This window comes from Danaus plexippus, chromosome 14 (genome assembly GCF_018135715.1).
Source record: "Danaus plexippus chromosome 14, MEX_DaPlex, whole genome shotgun sequence".
In the NCBI taxonomy this organism is placed as follows: Eukaryota; Metazoa; Arthropoda; class Insecta; order Lepidoptera; family Nymphalidae; genus Danaus; species Danaus plexippus.
The window spans coordinates 2349958-2377503 of record NC_083546.1 but is presented as its reverse complement, the minus strand read 5'-3'; the positions used below and the strand labels follow the sequence as shown (position 1 = coordinate 2377503).

The following is a 27546-nucleotide window of genomic DNA, read 5'->3' as shown; positions in this document are numbered from 1 at the left end:
CAAAGACTTAATAATAATCCCACTATACAAATATAAGCTTGTGTTCATTATAGAAATTGGTGTTATAGTAAAAATTGTCTACAAAAATTCTAGAATAAACGTATTGTATAAAAATAAATGTATTTTTCTATCGTTTTTCTATTTAAAAATAAAGATATATCGTATTTGGGGTAAAAATTCACTATCCTAATTTTATAATGATTGCTACGATGATTTTATAACGATATAAATCTATGTAATCCATCACTAGGCAACGATAAGAATTCAATTATAGATTGATATTTACCTACATTTTATTAAAAAATTACGGTTACTATATATTAATGAATATGTTCAGAAAAACAATTGTCTTGTATCTGTTTATACAGTTTAAATTTTCCACAATAGGTTCGCTTACCCCAATTATGAGTTGTCACACGACACGGAGCGTTAAAAGTTTTACGTTAACGTAAACACATCATGGTATTAACGAAGGTGATTGAATGAGGAACGGGAAACGCTTAGTATGTAATGGTGGATGCATTATGATTAATGAATTAATAGTTCCCTGTCAGGAAAAACACTTCCTATTTCCCTTAAAATTGACGCAAAGACATCACACTAGTATAGTTCCGTCATTAGATTCAAACAATTAGAGTCCATACCTAGCAAATAGACTTTTGTACTCGATAATCATTAAAAGCGTGGTGATTAATGCTCTAACCTTCTCCATGTGAGAAGAGGCCTCAGAAGAGGCTCAGCAGTGGGCTCCAATAGGATGATGATGATGATGAATCATTATCGCACAGTAATTAGACAATTGCAATTCATATGATAATCTGAAATCTACTTTTCATTTAAAGAAGCTCTTAAATAACATATTTTTGGGTTTTCCTTACGATGAATAGAATTTTGTAATCTTTTTGTTTACATTATCTCTTATACATATTTATGAAGGAATGTTAATAATATATATATTATATAGAGATTACATACATGTATATATTTGTAGTAATAAGTAGCTTAAGAAAAATTTCGTTTAGTTTTCTTTAATGAAACATTAAACAAAGTTTTGTTTATGTATAGTGTATTTACATATGTGTAGACTGAATATACATAATTTTGCCCTCAGTTGTACTGAATTAAACATTGTTTAAAATTATTCCAAATAAAAAAATTCATACAAATTGCAGTTGCAATTGTTTTTGCGTGATATTAAAACCTATACACGCAAAAACTTTTTATCTTCAAAAGATAAAAATTATTAAAAAAAAAGAAAAATGAACAAAAAATTAAAACAAAACAAAAGTCTGAATCTTTATTTAGAGGAAACTTTATTTTAGTAATCTTAATCTTTTTTTATTTTTATTTTATTAATGTCGTACGTTTAAATTTTCAACATATGTATTTAAATCTCAAACAAAACAATATAATTATGTATCATAAAATGTATAAAATTACTGTTTTCTTAAATAACACATTGTTGTTACTTTTTCTTTGTTAAAATTATTTTCAAAGTTTAATTTATTTTTATAGCTTTAATGATGTTTACCCAACACGTACCGATATTTAATCCTCTCAGTATTACTCATAGACGTAATCTCATTTAACTAGTCACGTTCTTAACGTGCCTACATTAACATTTCTTTTTAATAGATAGAAATTTCAATTATATAAAAAAATATGTTTCTTTATTATATATTTTTTATATTATTGAAATTTCTAATATAAATAATATGAAGTTATTATGTTTTACGAGAGTATGCTATCTCATTATAGCTACTAGTATGGTTAATTCTTGCGCTTACATGGAATGGAGACAAAGAAATTATACGTTTGTCGTATCGTATATAATACTTATCTTAACTAAAGGTTTTTATTGATATGCAGTACCTCTACTACGAGTTTGAGTTTGGCTACTAATGAAATACTAAAAACTGATTAGTTTGATGTTTCAAACTTATAGTAAGGTTATGTACTTGTATTCGCTCGTGATATCGTATAGTAACTAAAATAATCCCAGCATTTAATGATAATTTGAATAGTATTCATATGCAAACACATTTGAAGTTGTATATTTTGTACAGTACTATAATGCCAGTTAACCGAACTATCCATAGATTTTATTAATCTATTATTATGTTTACAAGCATAGTTTTTTATAGTGAAATATTTGATGATTTGTAACTTGTTATGATACGTGTTTTATAAGCACAATGAATTATTATCAAACACACCACGTGCTCGATGCGACCTTCAGGCGATCTCTACTGCCTTTGACAGTGACCGTGATTGATTACGAGGCTAAAAAAAACATACTAAGTTTACATGAAGATTTTCTATGGAAAATCATATTAAACATATTAAGCAAGACAATACCATCAAAAAATCTAGACGAATTTTCAATAAAACAATTTTATGGTTCATATTAATTCGTTGGTGATATATTCAGTCGCCGAAATATCTCGACGTCCTTAATGCTTTTTCATGAGGCATTAATTTAATGGACAAACATAAACTACTGGAAAATTACAGCCGGGCAATGGACATAACTGGATTTGAAGGCTTGCAATAAAAGCAATATCATTTATATAACAAGGAATTTGGGAAAATAGATTTAGAATGTAAAATAATCAAGGAAAATTTGTCAGGATAGCCTTCAATGATAATGTTGTTTGATGTAGGTGAGGAAATCGCCTTCATCCGACACGTCTTGATTAATTAGCTCGCTATTATTATGTTATGGCCTTAAAGAACTCTGAAGGAATCTCTAAAAAAACTACGAAAATGTACTGATTTTACGTTTTTTTATTTCTTTAGACTGAAAGCGAGACATCATGCGAAGAGGCGGCGCGTTTGACAGCGGAAGGTGCAGCTGATGATGATGATGAAGCCTACGACTACGGGGAGCTGCCACCACCACCAGACGGCGGCTACGGCTGGGTGGTGGTGTTCGCCTCCTTCATGTGCAACCTGGTGGTTGACGGTATCGCATACACCTTCGGAATATTCCTCCCCGAACTGGTCACGTACTACGGCGAGGGTAAAGGAACCGTAGCGTGGGTTGGAAGTCTGCTATCTGGAGTGTATCTTGCGGCTGGTGAGTTATTGTTTGTATTGTTACTAAATTATCTACATCAGATGCTACTCCTAAATCACCACCTCATTAGTTGTAAACAGCGTTTTAACCACTTTAAACTATTCTGCAATTTCATTGAGACGTAATAGTTATACATTATTTGTAGCCATCGTTTTAAAATTAGTGACGTTTCATGGATATCTTACCCACAACATTCAAAATGAATCTTAATGTCTTCAATTCTAAATAAACGGTATGCAAGAAAAGTTGCATTACTTCCATTAATACTATAATGTGGGATGAATGAAAAACTGCGAACGCTCCGTTTGTAGTAAGACGATGCCAACTCGTAGTAGGCATATAGATCAATTATAATTATCGTATAAAATCGATTTATAACTGACATCACTATAACTATATTTAATACTATGTGCAAGTCTTCCAATGTTCTGTCAATTGATTCCGGCAATCTATTTCCTTTTAATTCTGGTCACGTTGCCTTTACGCTTGTCCTTTGTTTGTTTACTAATATATATATATATATGCAAAAAATATATACATGGCTACATTATGGTTATTCAAAACGTACACAAACAAACCCATTTAGGATTTTATTTATGTAGGAAATATTTTTTTTAACCAAAAAATAATTAATAATTTATTTTATTCGAACTGATTCACACTTTCTTATCTTATATGAATTGATACCATGGTATCCTATAAGCCTTACATATTAAATCTATATTTAATTTCTATACCAATACATGCCTGTATTTAATCTAAGAATTTTCTCTCTTTATTGAGTGTTATTTTGCATCAATACAAAACCTATAATAGATTATTAATATTTAAATCGCCATCTCGTCTTCTGTGACTTGGCCTTTACTTTATTTCCTGTCTCCTGATTATAACATTGCATAATATTTTTATATATCAACCCCATTGTATAAAGTATTGTGTTTTATCTGGATGTCTCTACAGCATTATCTGTTTAAATTGTTATTGACCTGGTTTTAAAGTTATCGTCGATAGCAATGTTATCTGAATATATATCTTAAAGCTTCTGATTACGATTTATATGTTGGTAATTTTTCTACCGACTTTAAAAATAGAGTATATTTCATTTAGATTAAATGTTTTTTTGTTGTATGGTATGCTAACTAATATAATTAATTATATAACCGACTGCAAATCGTGTTTAGACTTTAGGTCTTAAATAAATTGTATGAAGAAGTAACACGATTGAGTGACAATTTAATCTTCGGCACACATACGATATACAAACGTTAAAATATTTGAATTTTAATGTATAATAAGATATAATATATGTATACAATAACTATTATACCATGTTGGATATCCCGCTACTTTAGATTCGTATTGACGTCATAATTAACTAAGAACCCATTTATCATACAAACTGAACCTGTAAACAAAAAATTAAACTAATATCTCGGATTTTCAACGCATTTCGTATTATTTTGAACTACATACTCCCGACGTTTCGGTTACTTTTCAACGGACGAGATGATTCGTTGAGCACGACTTAAGTAGCAAATCCGCAAGACGTATTAGTTTTATGTAAATGAACACTCACAAAAGTCTTCGAACTCATTCCGTATATAAAATTTCTACTCAATCACTTGAAGATGTCCGCTTTAAAATAACTTGTAATATTTCAAACAAATAAAGAAACATATGTACGTACATTATAATGATGATACAATAATATATCATAACCGTCCTATACGAATGCAATGTGTCTATCTTGTGTAACCTAAATTGAGGTGCATGACTGTTTTGATAGTGTCAGCGGGATCGAATTACATCGTAATTTATACATGCATTTGATTTTATTGACATGTCCAGTAACAACCGTATAATGAGTATTACAAAACATATCTATTAAATTTTAAAACTATCATCATATTATCATTCATTCGTTCATTCGTGAACATTAAGTTATACTGAAATTTGTTTGAAGAAATTATTTATCTTAATTTATAATAAAATTGTTAATATGTTTACTAGCGTAAGATAGTGTCCATCGAAGTTGCGCTCCAAGACAGATGTATATAAGTATGTATGTATGTATATATGTATATATGTATGTATGTATGTATGTCTGATGAAATATACCAGGCCACAGATATCGTCGGCAGCAATCAGTGACACCTATAGTCTTTATCACGTGACATCATACATTATACAATCCTTATATATGTACTATATAAGCCTTTATCCCGTAGGAACCGCACCTATTTCCCTGATAAATTATAGCCTGTGTGTTATTATGACATGTAAATTGTAATATTTTGCAGTTATAAAATCCATTAATTTTTGCATAGAAGAAGAATATTATTAGATAGAGACGTGCCTTTCCTATACACGAGGTAGCCAGGTATCGAAAAATATACCTAAAATTACCCATTTATTTAATCATCATATTGTTTACAACGCCGCGCTGTGTTATGTTTGGTAACAATCATTAACATTTTCGAATACATATCAAGCAAATAAAAAAAAACGAATTTAAAACGCAGAAAAAACTTAACACTATATAGTCAATAACTATTTCAATATAACCAAAAATAAAAATATTATGTACGAAAAGACGTGTTTAAAATCACATTTGGCACAACTACGTATAATTAATTACATAAACAATTCCTTGAACTGGATAGCGGGTATTCAAATGTTATGCGATGTTAGACGATATTTAGGTTTGAGTACAAGGTTGGCTGTTAGATTCAGCCCTTCGATATCTGTGCTAATCATATGATCATATATAAGAACTCATTTAATAGTTTTTATATTATTTTGTCACGGACTCATACCATTATATTTGTATTTTCAAAAAATTACTTTTCAATTATAATATGACTTGATACGCAATCAAAAATATCTCGTACAGGTATCTGTGTTCTATTATTAAATACTTTACACTAGAGTGAGGGTTCTGTTTGTTTTTTTTTTGTTTTTAATTTGGAAACTCAAATAGTGTCAAAATAATAAATATATGAATAGTTGGAACGGAAAAAGATTACCTATATAAAACTATAACTAGGGACCTTTTTAATATCAAAGACAGAAAATGTTATAAATGAAACAAACATCCTGTATTATATATAGTAATAATTTCTTGTACGCGTGTACATGTATGTGTGTAGGTATGTATGTTTATATACAATATCCTATCCGTTTATGGACCGTTTGGGCGTGACGTCACTACGGTACATCACGTTTACCAAACAAACATGTTTACAGTAATAATAAAGGATTAGGTTATTACGTAACGTAATACGACACACCATTTAAGTCGATCGAGCCTTGTGTTATGTCTGAAACATCGATAAAACCTAAATTACTTTATTCATATACTTACATGACCTCTTATTGAGTAAGAGTCGAGATAAAAATATCGAATATCGATAAATTTATTGGTCAACGCCTGTCATCCCTTAATCGTTTTCACGTGGCCTTTGAGTTAAAATAAAACTTAAATGCGTACGATGTTATTATTTTATTTGTAGATTTTTTATATGTATTATTGTTTTAATTATTTTTTTTATCGATTTTTATTAATATTATATGATTTTATATTTTATTTCATGTAAGTATTACGGTGGGAACGTTTTGTAATTTCCCCTCCAGACAGTTTACCATACCGTATGTTTGACACAAATTTAACCCGACAGTTCCAAGGTTTTTAATTAAAATCATCGGCGTTTCTTTTATTTAAGTGAGTTTATATGAGACTTGCGTGTTTTGCTTTTTTATATTTGCAATGTGAACTACAAATTGGTTTAGATAAAAAAGTGTCCCTGGTTGCAAACTGACATTGAGATGGCTTTTTAAATACCTTAAAGTACTTATACCTTATTACCAGCCAATACCTTAAAATATGTCAATCACTGACTTGCATTTTAAAGATCATGAGACATATGTTTAATGGCTTAGCACAAAAATATCCTTGATTCAATATGCTACAATAACAATTTTCTTAATAGGAAATTATATATGTGGTGCAAGATCAAGAAGATAATAAAATTTTATTATCAGAATGTTACAATCATCATATATTTTTTGTCCAGGTCCTATTGTATCTGCGTTATGTAACAAATATGGCTGTCGAGCGGTGTGTGTTGCTGGCAGTTTGGTCGGCTCTGTTGCCTTCGTTCTGTCAACCTTCAGCAAGAGCGTCACTATGATGATGATCACATATGGACTTATTGGAGGTAGGTGATATCAGAAACAACTTGATAGCCCCAACTAGTCGACCGATCGGTCGGTCAATCGGTCGACTGACTAATTGGTTACGTGTGAATAAAATCCTTGTTTGTAATTCTATAATATATTATATATTAAAATGTAATCAACAAAAACGATGAATAAACCACTGAGATGTTGATCCGTAATGCGTACTATTAGCAAATGGTTTCTACATATGTAATTTAAATTCTATTCATCAATCCACTGCCGGTGAACATCACGATTCACGAGTGACCGCAATGCAGTATATGAAATAAACAAATTGATTTTAAATGACTTTAATATTTATGCATTTTATTGAAGCAATAAAAATAACTTTTTATATATTTCATCTGTCTCAAAAGCGTCGTTTTTAGTTATTTATTTCTTTTGCAATTTCCTTCATTATAATACAAGACCAAATATAATATATTTTGTAGGTTATTGCATATATATGCTCATATGTTAATCTCGAATGCCTTACGATAAGATGCAGTTGCTATGCATAACTAAATACGAACTGCAATCGCGTCATGTGTATTAGCTCCGCGTCTTGCACGTGTCTATCTAGGTAATAAATAAACATAACAAAAACTGTATTATATGTGTGTGTATATATAACAAAACATAATAACGAAGAATAGCAAAACGAACCTAAATAGCAGTAAAATTAATAACAAAATATATTTTCTTAATCGCATATAAATTAACTGTAACCGTTTATTTTCTTTGGTAAATAATAAATATTTTGTCTTCGAAATCTAAAATAAGACGTCAGCTTTATAATTATTTTCCGTCGCTGGATTATCTTCACATAATATATAATGAACTATATATCTATATGAATTATATTTCCGCAAGTGTTTGGGATTTCAAAATAACTCTCGCAAAATTTTCTATTTATTGGTATAGCTATTTTGATTTTATTGTCTTTCGTTTGATAGAAAAATTGAAAAGATTGTAAAGATGTTTATGAGAAATGTTGTTAACATTATACGAGAAACATTTCATTATGAGAATCCTTTCGTGTGTCAGTGCGTGACTTGGATTCAGTAACAGTAAAAGATAGTATCGACGTAGGTTTACGAATGTTAGAATAGAAACTCTCTGTATGTAGTGTTACAAACAAGTGGTAAGGTTTGTAAATAAGATCTTCACCTTTTTTGTGGCATTATCTTTAAAATGTAGCAGCAGTTTTGTGTTTACTTAAAAAACATATGTTTATTAAAATTAAGCTAAAAATTTAAGTTACAAATACCAGCGTGCTGATAAATTTTGAATTTATACTATTATTTAGAAAAAAATAATGTACGTTGTTATATTAAGGATTATAATAAACGAATCTCTTTAGCGAGCAAAGCCGGGGGGTAATGATAGTTCTACCGTATAAACAAATGCGATGTACCAACCAAATGAATATCCCCAAATGAAGCCACTATAATGTAGTTCAATAAGTATTTAGTCAAATAAACCAAAGTACCATACTTTTATTCATATTATGTGTCACATAAATAGTTTACGTGGTATTGTTTTGTTAAATAAATTATCGCTATACCTATAATACATGAACCGTATAATTTAAAACTCTCTGTGACGTATTCAAATAAAATCAATTTAAAACCATTTTACAGCTCGATATTTATTTTGAAAAGAGAAAATAGAATTCGGATATAATTTTATTAAAAGAAATGAAACCAAAAGAGATTTAAATCTAAGCCAGGAATAGACGGAGGGCTCGTTAAGAGCGAACGTGATGTCTTGTGTGAATGTCAGGTGACCTTGGCACATTGGCATGAATGTGCTTTGAGTCGCTTCGTTGGTCACATCCTGCTAATGTGCTTCACAATCGAACTTTTAAAACTGGTGTATTGCCAAGAAATCATAGACAATGAGTAACGTTAAGTTTTCACAAACAATGTGAGTATGAAAAACCAGTTAACCAAGACCCACGACTGGCAGAGAAATATTTTGCTTTTCCAATGATGAATAAGAAGTGGCTCGTTGATTAAAACGTTTTAGAGTTCTTTGTTTTGTTGGGTGGCAACGGACCGTGTGTGAAATTGGCCACATGCCAACTAACCGGGTGAATATCATGAACACTGCTCGTGAATGTTAAACCCTTTGAATATTGGAAATAAACGGAATTTCCTCAAACAACTCAGCCGTTTGAATTTTTAATATAAACGATGGCATGCGATCTTGTATTTAGGGTTTTCCGCTATTAAATTGCGCTGCAGCGTACGAATAACTCATTAGTTCGCAGGTAGGTATAACTTCCCATTTATTTTTAAAAAATACGCGAAAATTTTTAAAAGAAGCAAATAAATTATGAAGTACAATAACATCCATATATTATTTAAATATTAATGCCCGTGTTATAAATCTTATTGTTTAATCTTAGCACTTATGACATGAGATACGAGACGTAGCTTTTTTTAAATTCTATGCAGCGCAATAACATCAATGTACAACCAATAAAAGAAATATTTTAATAAACACAATATAGATCTAAAAACACAAAGTCTAAGCGAATAAAGCCTCGAGCAAAACCAAGCCTTTAAAGGAATACAGCATTGTTATACATATATCTTGTAAACTTAAGGAATAAAACATATAAATTAATGTATCGAATACAGGTAAAGTTTATTTATAAAAATTGTCTTAAATGGAACCCAAAATGAATATGTAAGTTTCCGAAATATTTAACTCATTTTACACATTATTTCGGTGGCGGAGTGCAGTTCGAGGAAAAGCTTCCAGACGTTACGAAGAAAAGCTTATGCCGTAGCTATTTTTATTTAACATCTGAAATTTATCGTCTCACAATTAAATTCAAGTTCCTCATAGAAAAACTTAATACCACCCTTATTAGTTTTATCTCAACATTTTGAAGGTCGTATCAAGTTGGGCAAAGTGCCAGATGTCGTAGACAACACGGCGCCCACCGGCTATGGGGTTACAGTTTTAGATAAAAAATCTTATCATTTGATAATCCTTAAAATTTTGTCATGATAACAATTCATCGAGAGAAATTCTAAAGAATATAAACTATATGATAATGTAAATAATCTCGCCATAATGTTGCCACAAATTTTTACTTATAAACCTACATTGACCGTATCACATACAAAGATTTATGAATGGAAAACTAAAAAACGTAAGAGTATTTTTTGTAATTAATAGTTCTTTAGTTGGGTTGCAATAGATTTTAGCATTTATCACTTAACAACCGAATAATAATATTGAAAAATGTATCACTTGTCTTATCGCTTAACACTTGATTATATTGACAGCTTTGAACTTGATACACCAGGATTTATTGTGTCAATAAATGACAAATCGCTTTCGTTTGACAAAGGTTTAAAATAATAAGGTCTTATATAAAGTAAGATTTTTATATAAAATTGAAAATTGTTGGTATCTCTGGCATAATAAAACGAACGTTTTATCCAGTCCAATCTAAGCCCCTACGAAAGTATTAACAAACGTCTGATTTGACCCAATTCCTGTTTGTGGATTTAGTCCCCTGAAACCCGAAATGAAGGACAAAGGGAAAACAACTTCACCTTGTTTGATTACCACCTGAAAATCTGTATTAGTTCAATTCATACACATACATAGTACATACATACATAGAGATATGTATTTATATTATGAAATAAAAATCAATAAAGATTTTCTTCGGAATTATAAAATTTATATTCACCAGAACTACTAATTATTATCTTTACTAGAAATCGGAGTTATTTGCGATGGTCATTGCGATCAAATGGGTATTTTAAAATGTACACAATTCTCTTTAAAATTATTGCTATTATTCATATACTCTTCATTCCTATTTATTCTGTTTGATACAAAAAACTTTTGTATGTACCAAGTTTTATTTAACTTTTGGTAAATTCGTTGCGTTTCAAACAAAGCGTTTCATTGTTTACAATGTTACTTCCAATAGTGCATTGTCTGCTTTTGTACAAAATATTTTTTGATATTATATTCATAATTGTTAGTTATTAATTCACATTATATTAATTTAATTTCAATAGATCTGTCTACTCAGGAAGTATAAAAAGACCTACTGTCGTGTTCGATAACACAATAGAATACATACTCTCAGTCTATACGTAATCAGTATATTTCCATAGCACCCCTCCTTCTATATAATATACTGTACATTGCTTAAATTTTAAAAATAACATTATATTTTTTCTATGTGTTTTACTTACTTACCATATACACATAAGTGCCCAATAACAATTTGCTTCCCCATATAGAAACCGATTACACATGTAATGAGTATTATTCTCAAGAGATTTTTCTTTTATCTAAATTTAAAAATTCTTTAAGGGTACGAAAAATTCAAAGTCACGATCGCTTCAAACAAAGCAAGCCGGGTATGTATGTTCGAATGGTTTCCCGGAAAATGACGCACGTGCTGATGACCTCTCACTTTTGTTTGGTGTTGCGAGTCTGATTCACTCGTTATCGTAACCCAGATACAGTACGGTACAATTACATCTCTTTGTATCAGAACTCACTGAAATTCATGTTATATCGATTGGTTTCATGTAAATATTGTTTCGACAGTCAAAATTTGTATGGATTTTTTTATACTTGTATATTGTGGGCGTATTAAACAAGTAGATTTTTTAAATAAATATGATTTATTCTGCTTTTAATTCCAAATTCCACGACTGTCTTCAATGGAAAGGTCTACCTTTTCTTAAGCACTAAAGCTAACTAAATTTATATGTCATACGCCTTAATGTTTACGCGATTCAGTAGGAAATCTCAAATTAATTAAAGTTTTTTTTTTGAGATAAATTTGTTTAAGATTACGTTATACATTCTGTACGACATAACATTTACTATCAGCGGCGAATGTTTGTATTTATTACGTTTTCATATCCATCAGATTCGTGTTATCTGAAAGGAATTTGTTTACGCTCCTAAAACGGCTCCCAAACAAAAAGCTGGCCCTTAATTGCTGTTCCATAGCTATCATTTAACTCACGAGGAATGTTTGAACCCAATTTACTATATCGTCCATATATGATTGATGTCAAGGTCGTGTAACTGAAATACTTATTACTATAACCGCCACAAGTCAAACGTGAAGAATATTATAAAAATGTACCGAACATTCGATAGACTGTTATTTGGATGATATTTGTTCAATCAATTATCACCTTGACGTATTGCACGGCCTGCCAACATCGATTCCACAGCCATACATCGGTTCGGTAATAGTAGATAAAGATATCTATTAAATACATGATATATGTATTAAATGTCTTGTTGATAAATTATAATCACTGATAATATTTTTATTTATGGAAAAAGTTTAAATAAGAAATTTTGATGTTTTACGCAATTAGCTTGGTCGTATATAGGTTGCTACCAGGATTCTTAAAGAAATGCAATAGCAACGTATTAATAAATAAGAACAAAGAATTAAGAAGATCCCCTTACATATATTTTTTTTCTCAAAATGGAATATCATTCCAGGCATGGGTTTCGGTATGATCTACCTGCCGTCTGTGGTTGCTGTGGGTTATTATTTCGAAACCCGAAGGTCACTAGCCACCGGTATAGCTGTGTGTGGTTCAGGCGTGGGTACCTTCAGCTTCGCCCCTCTAGCTGCAATCTTGCTCAACTACTTCGGATCCTGGCAGAATGCTAATTTACTACTGGCCGGTTTGATATTAAACTGCGCTGTATTCGGGGCCCTGATGAGACCGCTTGTTTATCCCAAAGTAAGTATTGGAATGACAAAAAAATAAATAATACATTTTAATAAATAAATCAGCGATTACGTAATAACTAATGTGATCAGTTTATAGACTACCCTCAACTGATATTTATTCAGTTTCCACTGAACAACAGTGATGCAATGTCAGGAATGATTAGCAGCACCTAAAAATAGTTGTCCTTATTAACAATTCGATGTCAGTGTGATCGTGTGTTTCATACGTACTAATTGGCTGTTCCGTTTTAATTACCTGAAATTGAACGATTCCTTCGTTCGAGGCCGGACGGTGAAAATATATAGAATTGCTATTTCGAACCTAAATGTTTACGTAAACAATGCTATTCTCATTTCGTGTTGATTATCTAAAATTATTCCGTATATTATGTTTTTAGTCCAACGTCGTCTACAGTAATTTTATGTAAGCAATATTTAAAAAAATATATGTCAGTCTCATTTCGCTTAATAACACCTCTGTTTAGCAATAAACACACTCGTTAGAGATAACTTAATGATTCGAGACAAAGCATCATTCGGTTTTAATTAATGATTCTTCTATTTCTTATTACCAGCAATAAATATAGTTTAACTTATAATTTAATGCATTTCAAAACGTTGACTGTACTAATGTTAACACCCGGATATAACTTTTTTTTTATAAAAATACATCTGTTACAATTTCGTATACTTTTAGACATCAGGCGAAAAGCCTCTCCTCCAAAGAATGGCGGAAGAAAAGAGGTTGCAAATGGAAAGAGGCTCTATAGGCGGCTCGTACTTCGTTGTGCAATTACCGGATGGTACAATGGAGAAAAGATTAAAAGTAGGTTATATATGTTTTTTCATCCAAATTATATACGTGAGGTAAAATTTGACTAAAAAGGTTGAGGTTTACTCAAAAACATTATTAAAAGCAATATTTTATATTTTAGGCGCCACTGAATATTGATCCAGGTGTACATTCTTCCCTGAATCTGGAAGCATTAGCTCGTGTACCCACCATCCCAAACATGCCGGGTGTACCCACAGTGCCAACACTTCCAACTATCACCGAGGCAAGAGTGGTCGATGAAAACGTTGACAAGAAAAAGGTACAACACGTTATAATAAGTATATTTTACTAATAAGAAATTTAATTGCTATTCCACCAATAATTCCCATTAGAATCGCTGATCTGCTTAAAATTTGCAACTATTTTTAAGACTATATATTAAACAGGTATATGAAATATCAAATCACTTTGATTTCTTATATTTTGACCCTTGGACATATTCTAGGATGTACTCCATTAACATAGAGCTCAATTTTCAAACTATCAGAATTTGACATTGTCACTAATATAACATATTAAGCATAGAAAACAATTCAAATAAATATGTGTTACATTCTATAAAAATCGTAAATATTTCAGAACGAAAACGGCAGCGCACTAAGTCCTAGCCAGCAGGAGCAGCAAGCTATGTCCAGGAATGTTTCGTCTCCAGCCTTCAGCGCCACGGCTCCGGGAATACCTAAAAACGGTTCCGTGCCGTTCTTCGACCGTCAGCGGAAACACAGCTCCGCCGACAGGTCAGCAAATGATAGGTAGCCAGCATTTATATAGTACGGTGATGGAGGGGAGAGGGCGGGGCGATTGGAGAATGGAAGTGGGGGGATGAGGGGAATCTTATACTAGACTTTACAATTGTGAATAGAAGATGTGTATTGTGATGCTATGATATCCCACCCGGCAGGTTCAAAATCGTTCTGGCGATTTGTTATTGCATATTTGCTACTTGAATTTTATGCCTCCTGCTTTTTTACATAGCATGCCACTCGCTGTTCATTATCTAGTCAAGTAATATATAAGTCTATCAAACCGGCTTTATAGCTTGACAACAGTTACACTTTACGGGATTGAAGTAACTTCACTCGTGGTACTTGTATGTAGATCGTACTTGCTCAGCTTTGTAACTCTTCACACATTTATCTTTCTTACATAATTCTAATAATTTCATGTGTGTATAATTTTTAATAGTATGGGAATACTTTTTTACTTATAGACCTTTTATTTTTATTACAGATTTAAACCGTCCCTAGCTGCTATAAAAGCCACGTCCAAAACTTCAATGAGCAGCCACCGCGGCGACGTGAGCACATACATATACATATAACACAATGATTGTCATATAGCTTAATTTGCTGGAACGTGTCATTTTTCATATTATAATATTGGTATACACAGGGTGATGCGGAGAGCAACATGTATACATCAAAATTATCAGTATCCGCCAAGGAGCCGTCCCGCATGGTTCGTCCGCTGTCCCGTAAGGACATCTTCTACTCCGGGTCCGTCATCAACCTGCCGCAGTATCAGAGCCAGAAGTCGCTCCAGGGCTACAGAAACTCGGTGCTGAGTCTACCGCAGAGCAGGCAGGCTGGGGATCTCGAACGACAAGAACGTGAGTACGAGAACCATTGGTAGGGGAATCGGTTCATAAATGAAGTATCAGGATACCTCTTTAGGAAGATGATGGAAGTAGTTCTTGTTATAGGCACGTTGAGATAACACGAGTGCTATGTTACATAATAAGAGCTTTAATTGCGTTAGAAATATCTTAAGTAATAGTTTCCATTATCAACTTGACATAAGCAACGAACAGTGTTTATGTTTTAGTAAATAATTGCAACACGTATTAGGGACACAAGACACTTAGTAGTCCTACTATTAATAATAGTAAAAGGCAATGTTTGTGAGTATTCGATAATCTTTTCTAGCAAACGCCGCTGAAGGGATTTTAATGAATATTATAAAATAAATATATCTATACGGTAATAGAAATCTGGAAATTGTATTTGTATGAAGTCCGTGACACAGGCGATAGATGTCGCTGGCATAATATACTTTTTTCTCAATCTAATTTCTAAAAAAAAATTCTGGCAAATTTAAGTTAGCTCTGGTAAGACTTACACATGTTTCTTTGACAGAATACGATTTATGCCCATGCCTGTCGCTGCCCGAATCCTTCAAAGCGGCCTTATCCTCAATGCTCGACGTGAGCCTGCTGCGAGACCCCGCCTTCATGTTGATAGGAGTGTCCAACGTGTTCGGTATGGCCGGGCTGTATGTACCCTTCGTGTACATAGTGGACGCCGCTCAGATGACTGTGAGTATTTATACTATTCTGAACAAATGTACTCAGCGTGTAGAAACAAATCATATACACATGTTGGTAATCTAGTAATATAAATTTTTGTAACATCTAATGAAACTACAAGAGATTTGAATTAAATGTTTGAGGCAAATAAAATTGTTAATCAATTGAAATTTTAATTAAGTAGAAAAAAAATATTTGTTGGACGGATTGGGCTGGTCACATTATGGAAATGCAACGAAATTACAATAAATTATGTGAAGCCATATACAGGATGTAACATGAATTCATATAGAGGTAGAAATTTAAAAATCCTCTTTCAACAGTTCAAGCGAATTTAATATCCAATAAGCCCAAACTTAATAATAGCTAATCCTTTACAGGGTGACAATTAATATCTTGTTGTTATATACAGGGTGTAGAGCAGTCCCAAGCTTCGTTCCTGTTATCAATCATCGGTATAACGAACACTATCGGTCGTATCGCTTGCGGCTGGGTCGCTGACTTTCCTTGGATGGACTCACTGTTACTGAACAACATATGTCTTGTTATTGCTACTGTGAGTTATTTGAATAAACAATACTCAGTAACAAACATATATAATAAGAGAGACCAATGAACGAGATTTTCTTTATATTAATTAAAAAATTTGATCGGGTTTTTAACATTGTACGTACTGGACATTTGAAAAATCTACTGTATATATCTTACTAACTCAATGATATATTTAGTACTTTTTTAGAATACTTGAAAAAATTTTGTTTAGCTATAAACAGTTGTTTGAAATTACTTAAAAAAACATTTTTATACTTGACCTCTGAATAGTTAAAATTATTATAACCACAGATCTCTGTCGGCGTTACTCCGTTCTGCACCACCTACGCGGCGTACGTAGCTGTTGCGATCGCTTTTGGAATTGCTATTTGTAAGTATAATTAAAAATGACAAAAAAAATTGTACCGCAAACAATGAAGGTCAATTTTCACTGAAATACATGCATTTGTTATAATAAAATGGTGGTAGTAAGTACTATAATATTACATATAATAATGTTGCCATTTTGTTAGTTGTGTGGTGGAAGGAAAATTATGAACCAAACTAATTATATACAGTCAAATATTTACTTTATTCAGATTTCACTTTATATCAAAAGTAATTAACACAAAAGTACTATAATAAGATATTTATAGAAGCTTCAGTCAACGTGGCACAGTCCGCGCACTCCCTAGACTCAAATAAGCATTGCGTACATAACCCATACAACAGCGAAATATATAATATTATATACTTACTTTAATTCACACGTCACTCAATACGAGTTTTTACAGAAATTTGAAATACTATTCGGTTTATAATTTGGTAAAAGTGCCATCTATCGAATATAAACGGAAACATTATTCGTCGATTTAGATCGCCATTATAACATGATCTCTAATCACCAGCTGGCTATATATCTCTGACGTCCATCATCCTGGTCGACCTGCTGGGTCTTGACAAGCTGACGAACGCCTTCGGTCTCCTGATCCTGTTCCGTGGAGCCGCTGCCATCATAGGCTCGCCCCTGGCCGGTGCCGTCTACGACGCTACGAGGAACTACGACGCCTCCTTCTACATGGCCGCAGCTTTCTTCCTGGCCGCTACGCTGACGTCATTCGCCGCACCCATGTTCCGAAGGCATGTATTGATTATGGTTTTTCTATTTATCCGACCCGTTTATCTAAAAAGGTAAATGGTCATTAATTAGGTTCTGCCGCAATTATCTCATTATTTTTCAGAACATATTTAATCATTAAATACTTGGACTAATAACGGTTTTACAATTCATAAGCACTTAATCTTTCTTAGGTGTATTGCAAAATATTCTCTTAAGATTAATATGATCCATACTATTACAGAAAACAAGAGGAGGTCCAACAACCGATGGACGTGCTGACTCCAATAGATGAGGATTTGGAAGAAGGTGAGGAAGACGATCCTGAAGACACCCCCATAACTATGGGCGCTCATTTAGCGTCGAGGCCTCCTGCCATCACGAGAACAGCCGCCTCGCCTTCCGACCCTCCCTCCCCTAGTCCGCCAGAGGAGCGCCCTCAGAGGGAGAGCGTCCTGTGAGACTGACACGTCCTTTCTGATGTGAGGGATTATACACCCCTCAACGCTCCCCACTCCAACATTTTAAATTTAGAACGAGACCCGTCGTTCAGAATCCTCAAGTCATATTCAAAGTATTTCCAACAGTCGTGTGAAATATATCATTACCGCTCAATCCGTACTCAGCATATTTAGCTGAAAATACTTATGTACCATATGAGGGACTATTTTTGGGACGGATACATAGAAACTACCAAAGTTCTTATGTACATGCTCATAACCTCTATATACTGAATCACATAGTTTGTTAGTGAGGATTTTTCTGTATGTTAACTCTTGAATAATTTCACTTGATGATTTTGATAAAATCTTGTTTATTTATATAACTATCCTTTACATCATATTTAAATTTAAAAAAAATCATTTTTTTTATTTATATTCAGTTTGCATAATCTGTTCTAGATTTCTTGATGTCATCTCCGTTTTGCGATTAAGTATTTTGGTTGACTTGGAATATCTATGAAATACTAATTTATTGTGGATTTAGTTAATTTCTTTACAAACACGCGTCTATACGCACGCTCTAACAAAGATCCAATGGTGCAGAACATCTCTCAATTAATAATGTGCTTTATTGTTACCATTGAAGGTTGATAATCCATTAACAGGGAATTTGTATCGCGGTTTATCGAAATATCCATTATTTAATTGTTTTTAAATAAAATAATAATTAATATTAGGAAGAAAAAAAAAAGAAAAAAGCCGAGAATTATGTTTAAAAATATATATATATATAATTTATAACAAACAAGTATTCTGTTCTAAATGTAATCAGATCTCAAGCTGACATTATAAATTAAATTCCATGCAATTTTTTTTTAATGATAACAACAAAATTTTGTTAAAAAAAAAATAATTATTAATTACAAGCTATTTATGAATGAAATTAACAAAAAAAAAATATTCTTATATTTTGTAAATATTATATATGAAAGTAATGTTTTGAACATTTGTAAGTTAGATTTTAAATTAATTATATATTAAAACAGGCCGGTTCGTTGTATGTTTGTACGTCTTTTATATTTTACCAATAAAATTCAAGTAATATTTATAAATAGTGAGATGTGATAGATATGTTTGTGTGGTAATATATAGGCTGTATAGAAAATCACATTTACATTGATAAAGTCATACAAATATATTAAATGGGATAATCAAAACAGTATCTATAATAATGACTGTTATGTACTGGTTATAATTTATTATATATTTTGGTATATATTACAATGTTATATATAAGTTTGTGATCAGTAATGTATTGCCTATGTGGACATTGCTTATATGTTAAGTGTGCCATGTTATTATGAAGTTCAAAATGTTAATAGTACCAAAAGAAATGTAAATACAGACCTGTAATATACTAGTGTTAAGATCAACTCGGAATTTGTATAAAAAAAATATTAAAATAATAAAAAAATATATACATATACGAATATCTATCGTATATAGAATGTACTTAGAGAAATGATATTACACCCCCATTTTGTTAAATGGACAATAAAATATATTTTTTAATTAAATATGTATATATATATACATGTATGTATGTATGTATGTATGTGTATCTATATATATATTATGAACAAATATTCAATCGCACTTTTGTGAATAAATAGAGTCTCTTATATACACACTGAAGCTTCTAACTTTTCTTGCTTCTCAACGCTGACTTGTCGAGCTTGGCCAATAACTAAACTAGCTCTTATTGTAACGCCATAGAGTAGTTTATTCTAAGAATTCGTCCTAACTCAATTCTTAATACACGTGCCATTTATATGTACAATGTAAATAAATAGCTATAGATATTCGGTCAATTGATATTTTCAATTTTGGATACTTTTGTTACATAGATTAAAATACGGATTCAGCGTATATGCTGGAACATATGGACATACATTTCATATCATAAGTATGTTTTAAGAACATCTGAGTATCATGCATACAGAATGTTGCAAAAACACCTCTGTTTTTTTTTAATTTAAACAAGCAAGAAAATAGAAGAAGAAAAAATTACAATGTGTCTATGGCAGTGTTGTCCTTAGAAAAAAAATAATTTATTTTTTTCCGTCAAATTATTCTTCAGTTTGGGATTCTGTAAAGCAAAATTAATTTTGCCTTTAAATAATTTAATGACATGAGCGTTTTTTTAATTCATATAAAATTAACAATATATTTCTTTCAGTTGAATCATCACTCATCAGTTTAGAACTTTTATTCGTACATTTTTATTAATTTAAAATCTTTAAAGCGTCTACATACTTTGAGAAATATTTTTTGTTGAATAAAAATACTTAAAAACACAAGTATTTAATCAAAACCAAAACAAACGTCATATGTAAGTGACATTTTTATTATTATTTACAAAATACAATAACTATTGAGTTTGTCTTGTCAAACTGAATACGTCACGTGTTAAGTCCGGACAGACTAGTGGTAAGGGTGATAGAGATTTCAATAGATAGTTTTAACGATTTAAAAAATACTTTCGTTAATAAATTGCATAATTTAATATTAAGTACTAGCTTGTTAAACGAAAATTAGGCTCTAGAAGACAAATTATGTGATAAAATGCTTATTTTAAACGAAAAAAAAAAAACTTATATTCGTGTAAATTTAACTAAGTAAAGAATTAAATATTCTTAAAGTTAACTGTTGTTATAGCTTTATGTGAACCAAACGTGTTATTATGTTTTAAGTAAGAAGCTATTAGCCGGAGAATTAGATAGGTTCTATTGATATTGTTAGAAATGAAAGGTTTTGTAATAGCAGAAGCTGGTTATTGGACAGTTCACTGTTAGACTCAGTATTGGCTCAAAGTATTGTTTGTTTTGGGAGTTCGGAAGTTTTATTTTGTGACGTGTTTAAAAAAATAATAATAATAGGCAGAACCGCGGGGCAGGGATATATCACGCTGTAAATTTTCTATTAGGACTAAGGCGATCGACTTTTAGATACAGAAGCTACCGGAAGGAAAAATAATTAAGATTAGAATCAATGATGAATGTAAAATTTTTTTGTTATATTTTTTTGTGTTTCATTCAAATATTCTCGCAGCTTTTATTTATTAACGTAACAACCGGTTTTCGAGAGGAAGCCGTTGTTATAACCACCGCAGTTGTAAATAACGGATTGATTAAATTATAATGACGAGCCCTTGTTGTTTCATTTATCTCAACACCCTATGTATAACCGAACATAGAGCAATAATTCAAATAAGAGATGAATTGTTTCGAAGCAATATTGTGAATTTTTTAAATTATTGACAATTTCGTAAGGTAGAAAGATTTTTTTATTTGTTTATATTTATGTTAATTATAGTAAAATAGTGTTGTGTTTATATTTTAATTATTATTTAATGAAAATATTGAATATTGAAAAGAATCATCGTCACGAGCTGAATTCGAATCTGCAACTTCTGGAACATTCTATAAAACAACTGGAGATGGCAGGTTTAAATCTTGTTCTTGTAATGCCGTGTCCAAAAAATAAATTCACATTTTATATATTTTGAAAATTCTTAATTTATTCTTTGAAATTATTTTCATCCCCTTCAAAGTAATCCCCACCTGACGCACTGCTTACGCCAACGGATTTTCCATTCTTCGAAGCACTGGTTGTAGTCGCTTTCATTTTTTTTTTTTGAAATACATGTCACTGACAGTACTACCAACCCAAAAATAATAACTCCCCAAGTCCTGCGACGCGAACAGCTTAAATTCAAAGTTCACCTTTTTTCGGACACGGCAGTATATTATCTATTGAATTTTAATTCGAGTTATCTCTATGTTGTATAAGTCGGTTTATATTCTCATTAAATAAATTGATTGTAATATTTATTTGGATTATCATCATCAAGTTTGAGAAATTACATCTTTATTATTTAATTTACATATAAATCTTTAGCGGGAAATAATATCTAGTAATTACAATAATATTACAAGACAGACAACTGACATATAGTTTAATAAAAGGCTTTAGAAAGCCAAGCTGTTCTAAGGGACCTTTAAAGGTTATATATTCCAAAACGTTCTTCACTTTTCGTCTTGTTTTTACGCCAGACGAGATCAGTATGTATTTATAAAATACATATTATTTGTTCAGCTGATCAATATCGTGTAACGTCAATATAGAGTAACGGATATGAGCCGTTCGGAAAAGATGAAGAATTAATAATTTTTACGACATACAACCTACTTTCCAGTATGTCAGTAAGCGTCTAGGGAATCTAGGACGGAAAATTGCAACAAAATTGCAAAGAATTAAGCTACTTCTGTTCAGAAGTAAGTATACATAGCTATAATTAAGTGGTTAAGGAACATACTTTTAAGTTAAGTAGATTAGTACAATTTTATGCTCTAAATTGTCTCAAGGGAAAAAAAATTCGTGGACAAAAGGGGATTATAAATTTCAAGAATGATGATGAATGATTTCAAGAATGAATGGAAGATTGTAATGTGTCAAATCTAGAATTCTTCTCAAGAAAAAGATTTATATTGGTCAACACATCAAAATTAAGTTAATGTATCTCCAAAAGTTACACACAAATTTAAAGGCGTAACAAATCATGTAGGTACGTATTAAATTATATTTAAGTATCACCAGGTCTTTCCCGATGGTGGGGTTTTGTGAAACAAGGATAAAGTGCTCAAAATTAATCTCAGCATATTTCATTTTAATTTAACTCAAAATGAAACGAATAAAAAACTAACTTCGTCAAATCGAATTGATATTATTTTTCAAGCAATATTCCCAACTGTTTATTTTACATGTCATAGAACAGAAATCTGAAAATTTTAAACATTTGCAACATATTATGTAATTTTAATTACAACAGTACAATTTCCAATCTCTATCCAATATGAGAGAAAAACTCGCATATCCATAGAAGTGGTAATTATTGCAAGAGCAAATTGACAAATTAATCGCGTACATGTATATGAAAGCTCGGACACTTAAGTTTTAATCACGATAACCACATAGTTTGTAAGGAATTCGTCTGGCGCCGATTCACAGGAAAAACCGCATTTAATTAGCGTACATAAACAGGCCGTACCATTATGGCATCTCACTTAATATTAACTAGAAGCTAGACATGACCAGCCTTTTAATGCTTAAACAAGTTTTGAAGAGTTTATTTTTGAATATTCAAGAATTACTAAAAGATTATAATCACAATTGTATAAGTATTCACAATAACTTTATTCTAAGTTATAATTTAATTTCTTCAAAACGTCTTGTAATACAATAAGCTAATGAAACTAAAAAAAAATCTCATTCACATCTCGTCCGCCCGTGATAACGGTTGCTGAAAAGTAACCGAAACGTCGGGATTATGTAGTTTTTAAAGTAATAAAACTCGCGTAGTAAATCCGAAAATATTAATTTTATTTAAATGACTCGCGAAATTCTTAGATCTCATTAATATGCTAATGATTTAAAAAACCAATTTTAAGCCTACCTCAGAAAATTTGTGATTGTGACGATAAAAAAAAACAATATTTGTTTAATTTTGTGACATTATTTAGTTTATTTTCTATCTTATCGTATTTTGATATTACATCGTTTCACGTTGAAATTTAAAATATTGAAAACTATTGTAAATATGAACATAAGATTAAAAATAATATGTTAAAAGAAAAATAAATAATTTAGGTCGATTTGTGACTGTAAGTTATTGATGTCGGTCGAACGCGAGTCGCATCTTAAAACCAACGCTGACAGTATTAACGTAATATATTTATATATTCAAAGAGTTATCAAAAAAAACTTATATTCTCAGTTCACGAGTCGCTTTTAATGAATTTAAAACTTAACAACAACCAAAAATCCAAATGCAAATATAATTCCTGAACGCTATTGTTACGAAAGAAAACGTAAGATTAAATTAGTCTTAATTTCAATATTGTTTTTGTTTATATGTAAATAATATACGAGGAAAATTCGAATATAACAAATTAGTTTTTATTTACTGAGCATACTGCTTTAATGATTATTACTTCTAAACTATTTCACATAGTTAATACCCGCAGAGATCATTATATAAGGATAAGTTACTAAAAAACATTTGTATGAAGAGGAAACACAAACAATTACTATATTAATTAATGTAATAAGGGGATTGTTAGCATATTTTTGGGTTTTATCAATATATATCCGAATGAATACGGAAATAACAACAAAAAAATATTAAAAACATTTAAATTGAGTTTGAATTATAGCAACGAAGTGATCATTCGTATGTTTTAGATTCTTTTCGTGTCCGAATCAATAAACTCAGCTCCTAAATCTGTTTATCGAAACATTCCGTTGCTACAATTGACCTAACTAATCTGTAAGACGTCTGCTGCAACAGGTTAATTTATTACATCAGTAGTTCAACACTTTCAATTACTGTTACCAGTACTAAGGACAGTCTGTTCACGTATTGGTTGTTAGTTAATTTTTTTTTTCCGGCTTAGTTCACCTTGTACATTGAGTTAAAGCCGGATTTGACAAATATGTTACAAAAATTTATCATTATTTCTTCAGAAAATTCGGTGATTTGAATGTAATTTATTTTTAATTTCTATTAAATTGCTTTGTATTAAAGATTTAAGAGAGTCAGAATATGTCTTTGATAAGTGGTCTATGATATATTCAAAAACGGGTATGAAAAATAACAGACAATATAAGTGAAATAAGTAGATAAAACATTTTTTTTTTCAAATACAGTAATCGGAAACTGTTAACACTATAGTACAGGACGTTTATTAATCTTATAATCAGTTGATACTTCAAATCGCAATGTCGACATGACATTGACACCTGTCAGTTATAATTGAGAATAACGATAATGTACCTTTATTTTGCATATCCTCAGGGTATCGGATGCATGTAAATCTCATGGCGTACGTGGACGCCATTGAGGTCACTAGTGATGTTAGTTACCACTTATCGATACTATGTACAAGGTCTTTGACCGCTGTGCAATCGGCTCTAAAGTTACATCAGCCGGCCTTGAACGACACGGAACAATGCTCCGCTTCAGGCTAACTCGCCTGTAAAATTAGTAATTTTTTAATATCCACTAATCAAACTCCCTTTCATGGTGAGTTAAAATGTTTATGTTTGACTTAAAATAAATAAGATAGAAGATAAATATTGCAGTATCTTAAAATAAAAATTTTATTTTTTTATTAACTCGCACAATATTGTCACCCTAGTTCCATTCGTTGTAAGCGCCAAGTTCAAAGTTTTCGTAGTTGTATTTTCTTAATACAAAACGAGTTTTATTTTACAAATAAAACAAATAAATTTAAAACGTCATAAGTGACTTCGTTGAATTAATAATATTAAAATAACTTGGATTAAAATATTTTAGGATTATTAATTATGACATTTTACAGAACATTTTCAAATTTCTGTCATATCATTAAAAAAAAATTACAATGAACTGACAAATTGTTTGCTGAAACTTTCAAATTAAGTTCGAAGACTTAAAAAAAAATTCAAGTGCAATTAATTTCAGAATGATTTATAAATAGAAATCATCCATAAATAAATGATTTGCTGCAAGTAACAAACATAATATTTTAAAAATTAAAACTCAATAACATAAAAGCGTTAAACAAATAAAGAAGAGTAACATCAACTTGTCTAGATAAAGCGTTGTCCTTTTACGTAAGTGCGTAAGTAGACGTGCGAAAAAGTTAACTTAAAACCGTAGTCTTATACATGTTCAGTAATCAGCTATGACAGTGTCCTGGTTGACACAATTTTACTAACATGTTGCCTTAATCAAAACAAATATATGGGAAATCCAGTAATTTAAATAATTCATATTAATATATTTTTGGAAATTTGATACGGTCGCTTCTATTTATAGGTATATTGTATGTTACAGTTTTGACTTGTTTTGTTACAATTGATAAATTTCTATTGGACATATGGAAAACTCGTCGTTATAACCTCTTCCCTACATTTTAAACCTATCAGTGGCGTATACGATTTTGCATATTACAATAAAATCTTCCTACTTAATACAAAAATTAGAATGCTATAGACTAATTTACTTAAGTAAATACGATTGTTTCTATTGTAAAATACGATTCGAATGTAAAGTTTGTTCGCGTTTTCGTTGTAATGAAATAACCGACGGAGATACATTCCGTGCGTAAGTTATAAATAAACACGTAAAGAAGACGTCATCGTTATACCCAGACATGCAGCAAAAAATATACATCGTCAAAAACAACTATTACGATGTACATTGCTGAAAAACGATTAATTTTGACGGACGTATTCTAACTTTTACAGCAATGTAAAAATATAAAATTTTCAACTAATCCACTCGTCAAAGTTATTGGATGATGTAACAATGAGCAGACTTACACCAGACGGATTCTTGAGAATGAAACGCTTTAGCGATCTATTGGGATAATGTTTTTTTTTTCTATTTTAAGAAACAACAAAATATATTATTGTCAATTCAATTAATTAATCGTCCTTAAAATTAAAAATCATTGTCACATTACTCGAGTCTTCGTCGGTAATATTAAGTTTTTACGTACGTATTTCTATTACATCGATTTGAAACCGATTAGTGAATCGGTTTATTTTATTATCTACACAGTGGTGTAGATGATAAAATAAAAATAAAAAAAAAATTGAATATTTGTAAATAACTTTAAATAGTTAATAATAATAAGTCAAAATTAATCGTACCAATGATATTTTCGTTTCACAAAGTTAACCTAGCGACGCGTGTAATTTGAAGAAATCGTGTTAACCGGTCAGTAATTAAGAGTTAAATTTAAACACATTCAAGTACAAACGTACACAGATTAAAAACTCAAACTTCCTTTGAGATTTGAAATCATGTAATCTGTTCAAAGGAACCCCTTATTATATTTCACAGAGGACTTTTATATTTAAATAGCATATTACAAATTATTAGAATTTCCTAAAACTCGCCTATTTTAATACACATGTATTTCTGATACCCATTTAATTGTACTTACTTCTTTTTGTTACATTAACTGTTGCATAAAATTATTATTATTCGTATAGTTCTATAGTAAATAAGAAATTTTTTTCAAATAAAAATAAAACTCATTCATAGAAAACGAGAATATTTTAACATTTATAAAAAAAAAAGTTACCTTTACATCAAAAAAACATATCTATGTATATGTATATTAAGTCGGAAATTGAATAACTGTTTTTAT

General features: G+C 30.8%; 1 protein-coding gene across 4 annotated transcripts in view; it reads left to right on the top strand.

Moving 5' to 3' along the window:
* Nucleotides 1–21490, top strand: part of LOC116769387 (monocarboxylate transporter 3) — a 29059-nt gene extending 7569 nt beyond the window's left edge. For 3 of the 4 annotated variants that reach the window (XM_061522668.1, XM_061522670.1, XM_061522671.1), the window contains exons 2-14: nucleotides 2800–3079; nucleotides 7153–7296; nucleotides 12815–13062; nucleotides 13750–13878; nucleotides 13988–14146; nucleotides 14467–14639; nucleotides 15118–15184; nucleotides 15280–15496; nucleotides 16023–16201; nucleotides 16605–16748; nucleotides 17036–17114; nucleotides 17632–17863; nucleotides 18085–21490. In XM_061522668.1, the coding sequence (XP_061378652.1) occupies nucleotides 2800–3079; nucleotides 7153–7296; nucleotides 12815–13062; nucleotides 13750–13878; nucleotides 13988–14146; nucleotides 14467–14639; nucleotides 15118–15184; nucleotides 15280–15496; nucleotides 16023–16201; nucleotides 16605–16748; nucleotides 17036–17114; nucleotides 17632–17863; nucleotides 18085–18301 (2268 nt within the window). In that variant the 3' untranslated portion in view covers nucleotides 18302–21490. The remainder of the gene's footprint in view (nucleotides 1–2799; nucleotides 3080–7152; nucleotides 7297–12814; nucleotides 13063–13749; nucleotides 13879–13987; nucleotides 14147–14466; nucleotides 14640–15117; nucleotides 15185–15279; nucleotides 15497–16022; nucleotides 16202–16604; nucleotides 16749–17035; nucleotides 17115–17631; nucleotides 17864–18084) is intronic. The other variant, XM_061522669.1, reaches the window with a different exon arrangement.
* The last annotated feature ends 6056 nt before the right edge of the window (nucleotides 21491–27546 follow it).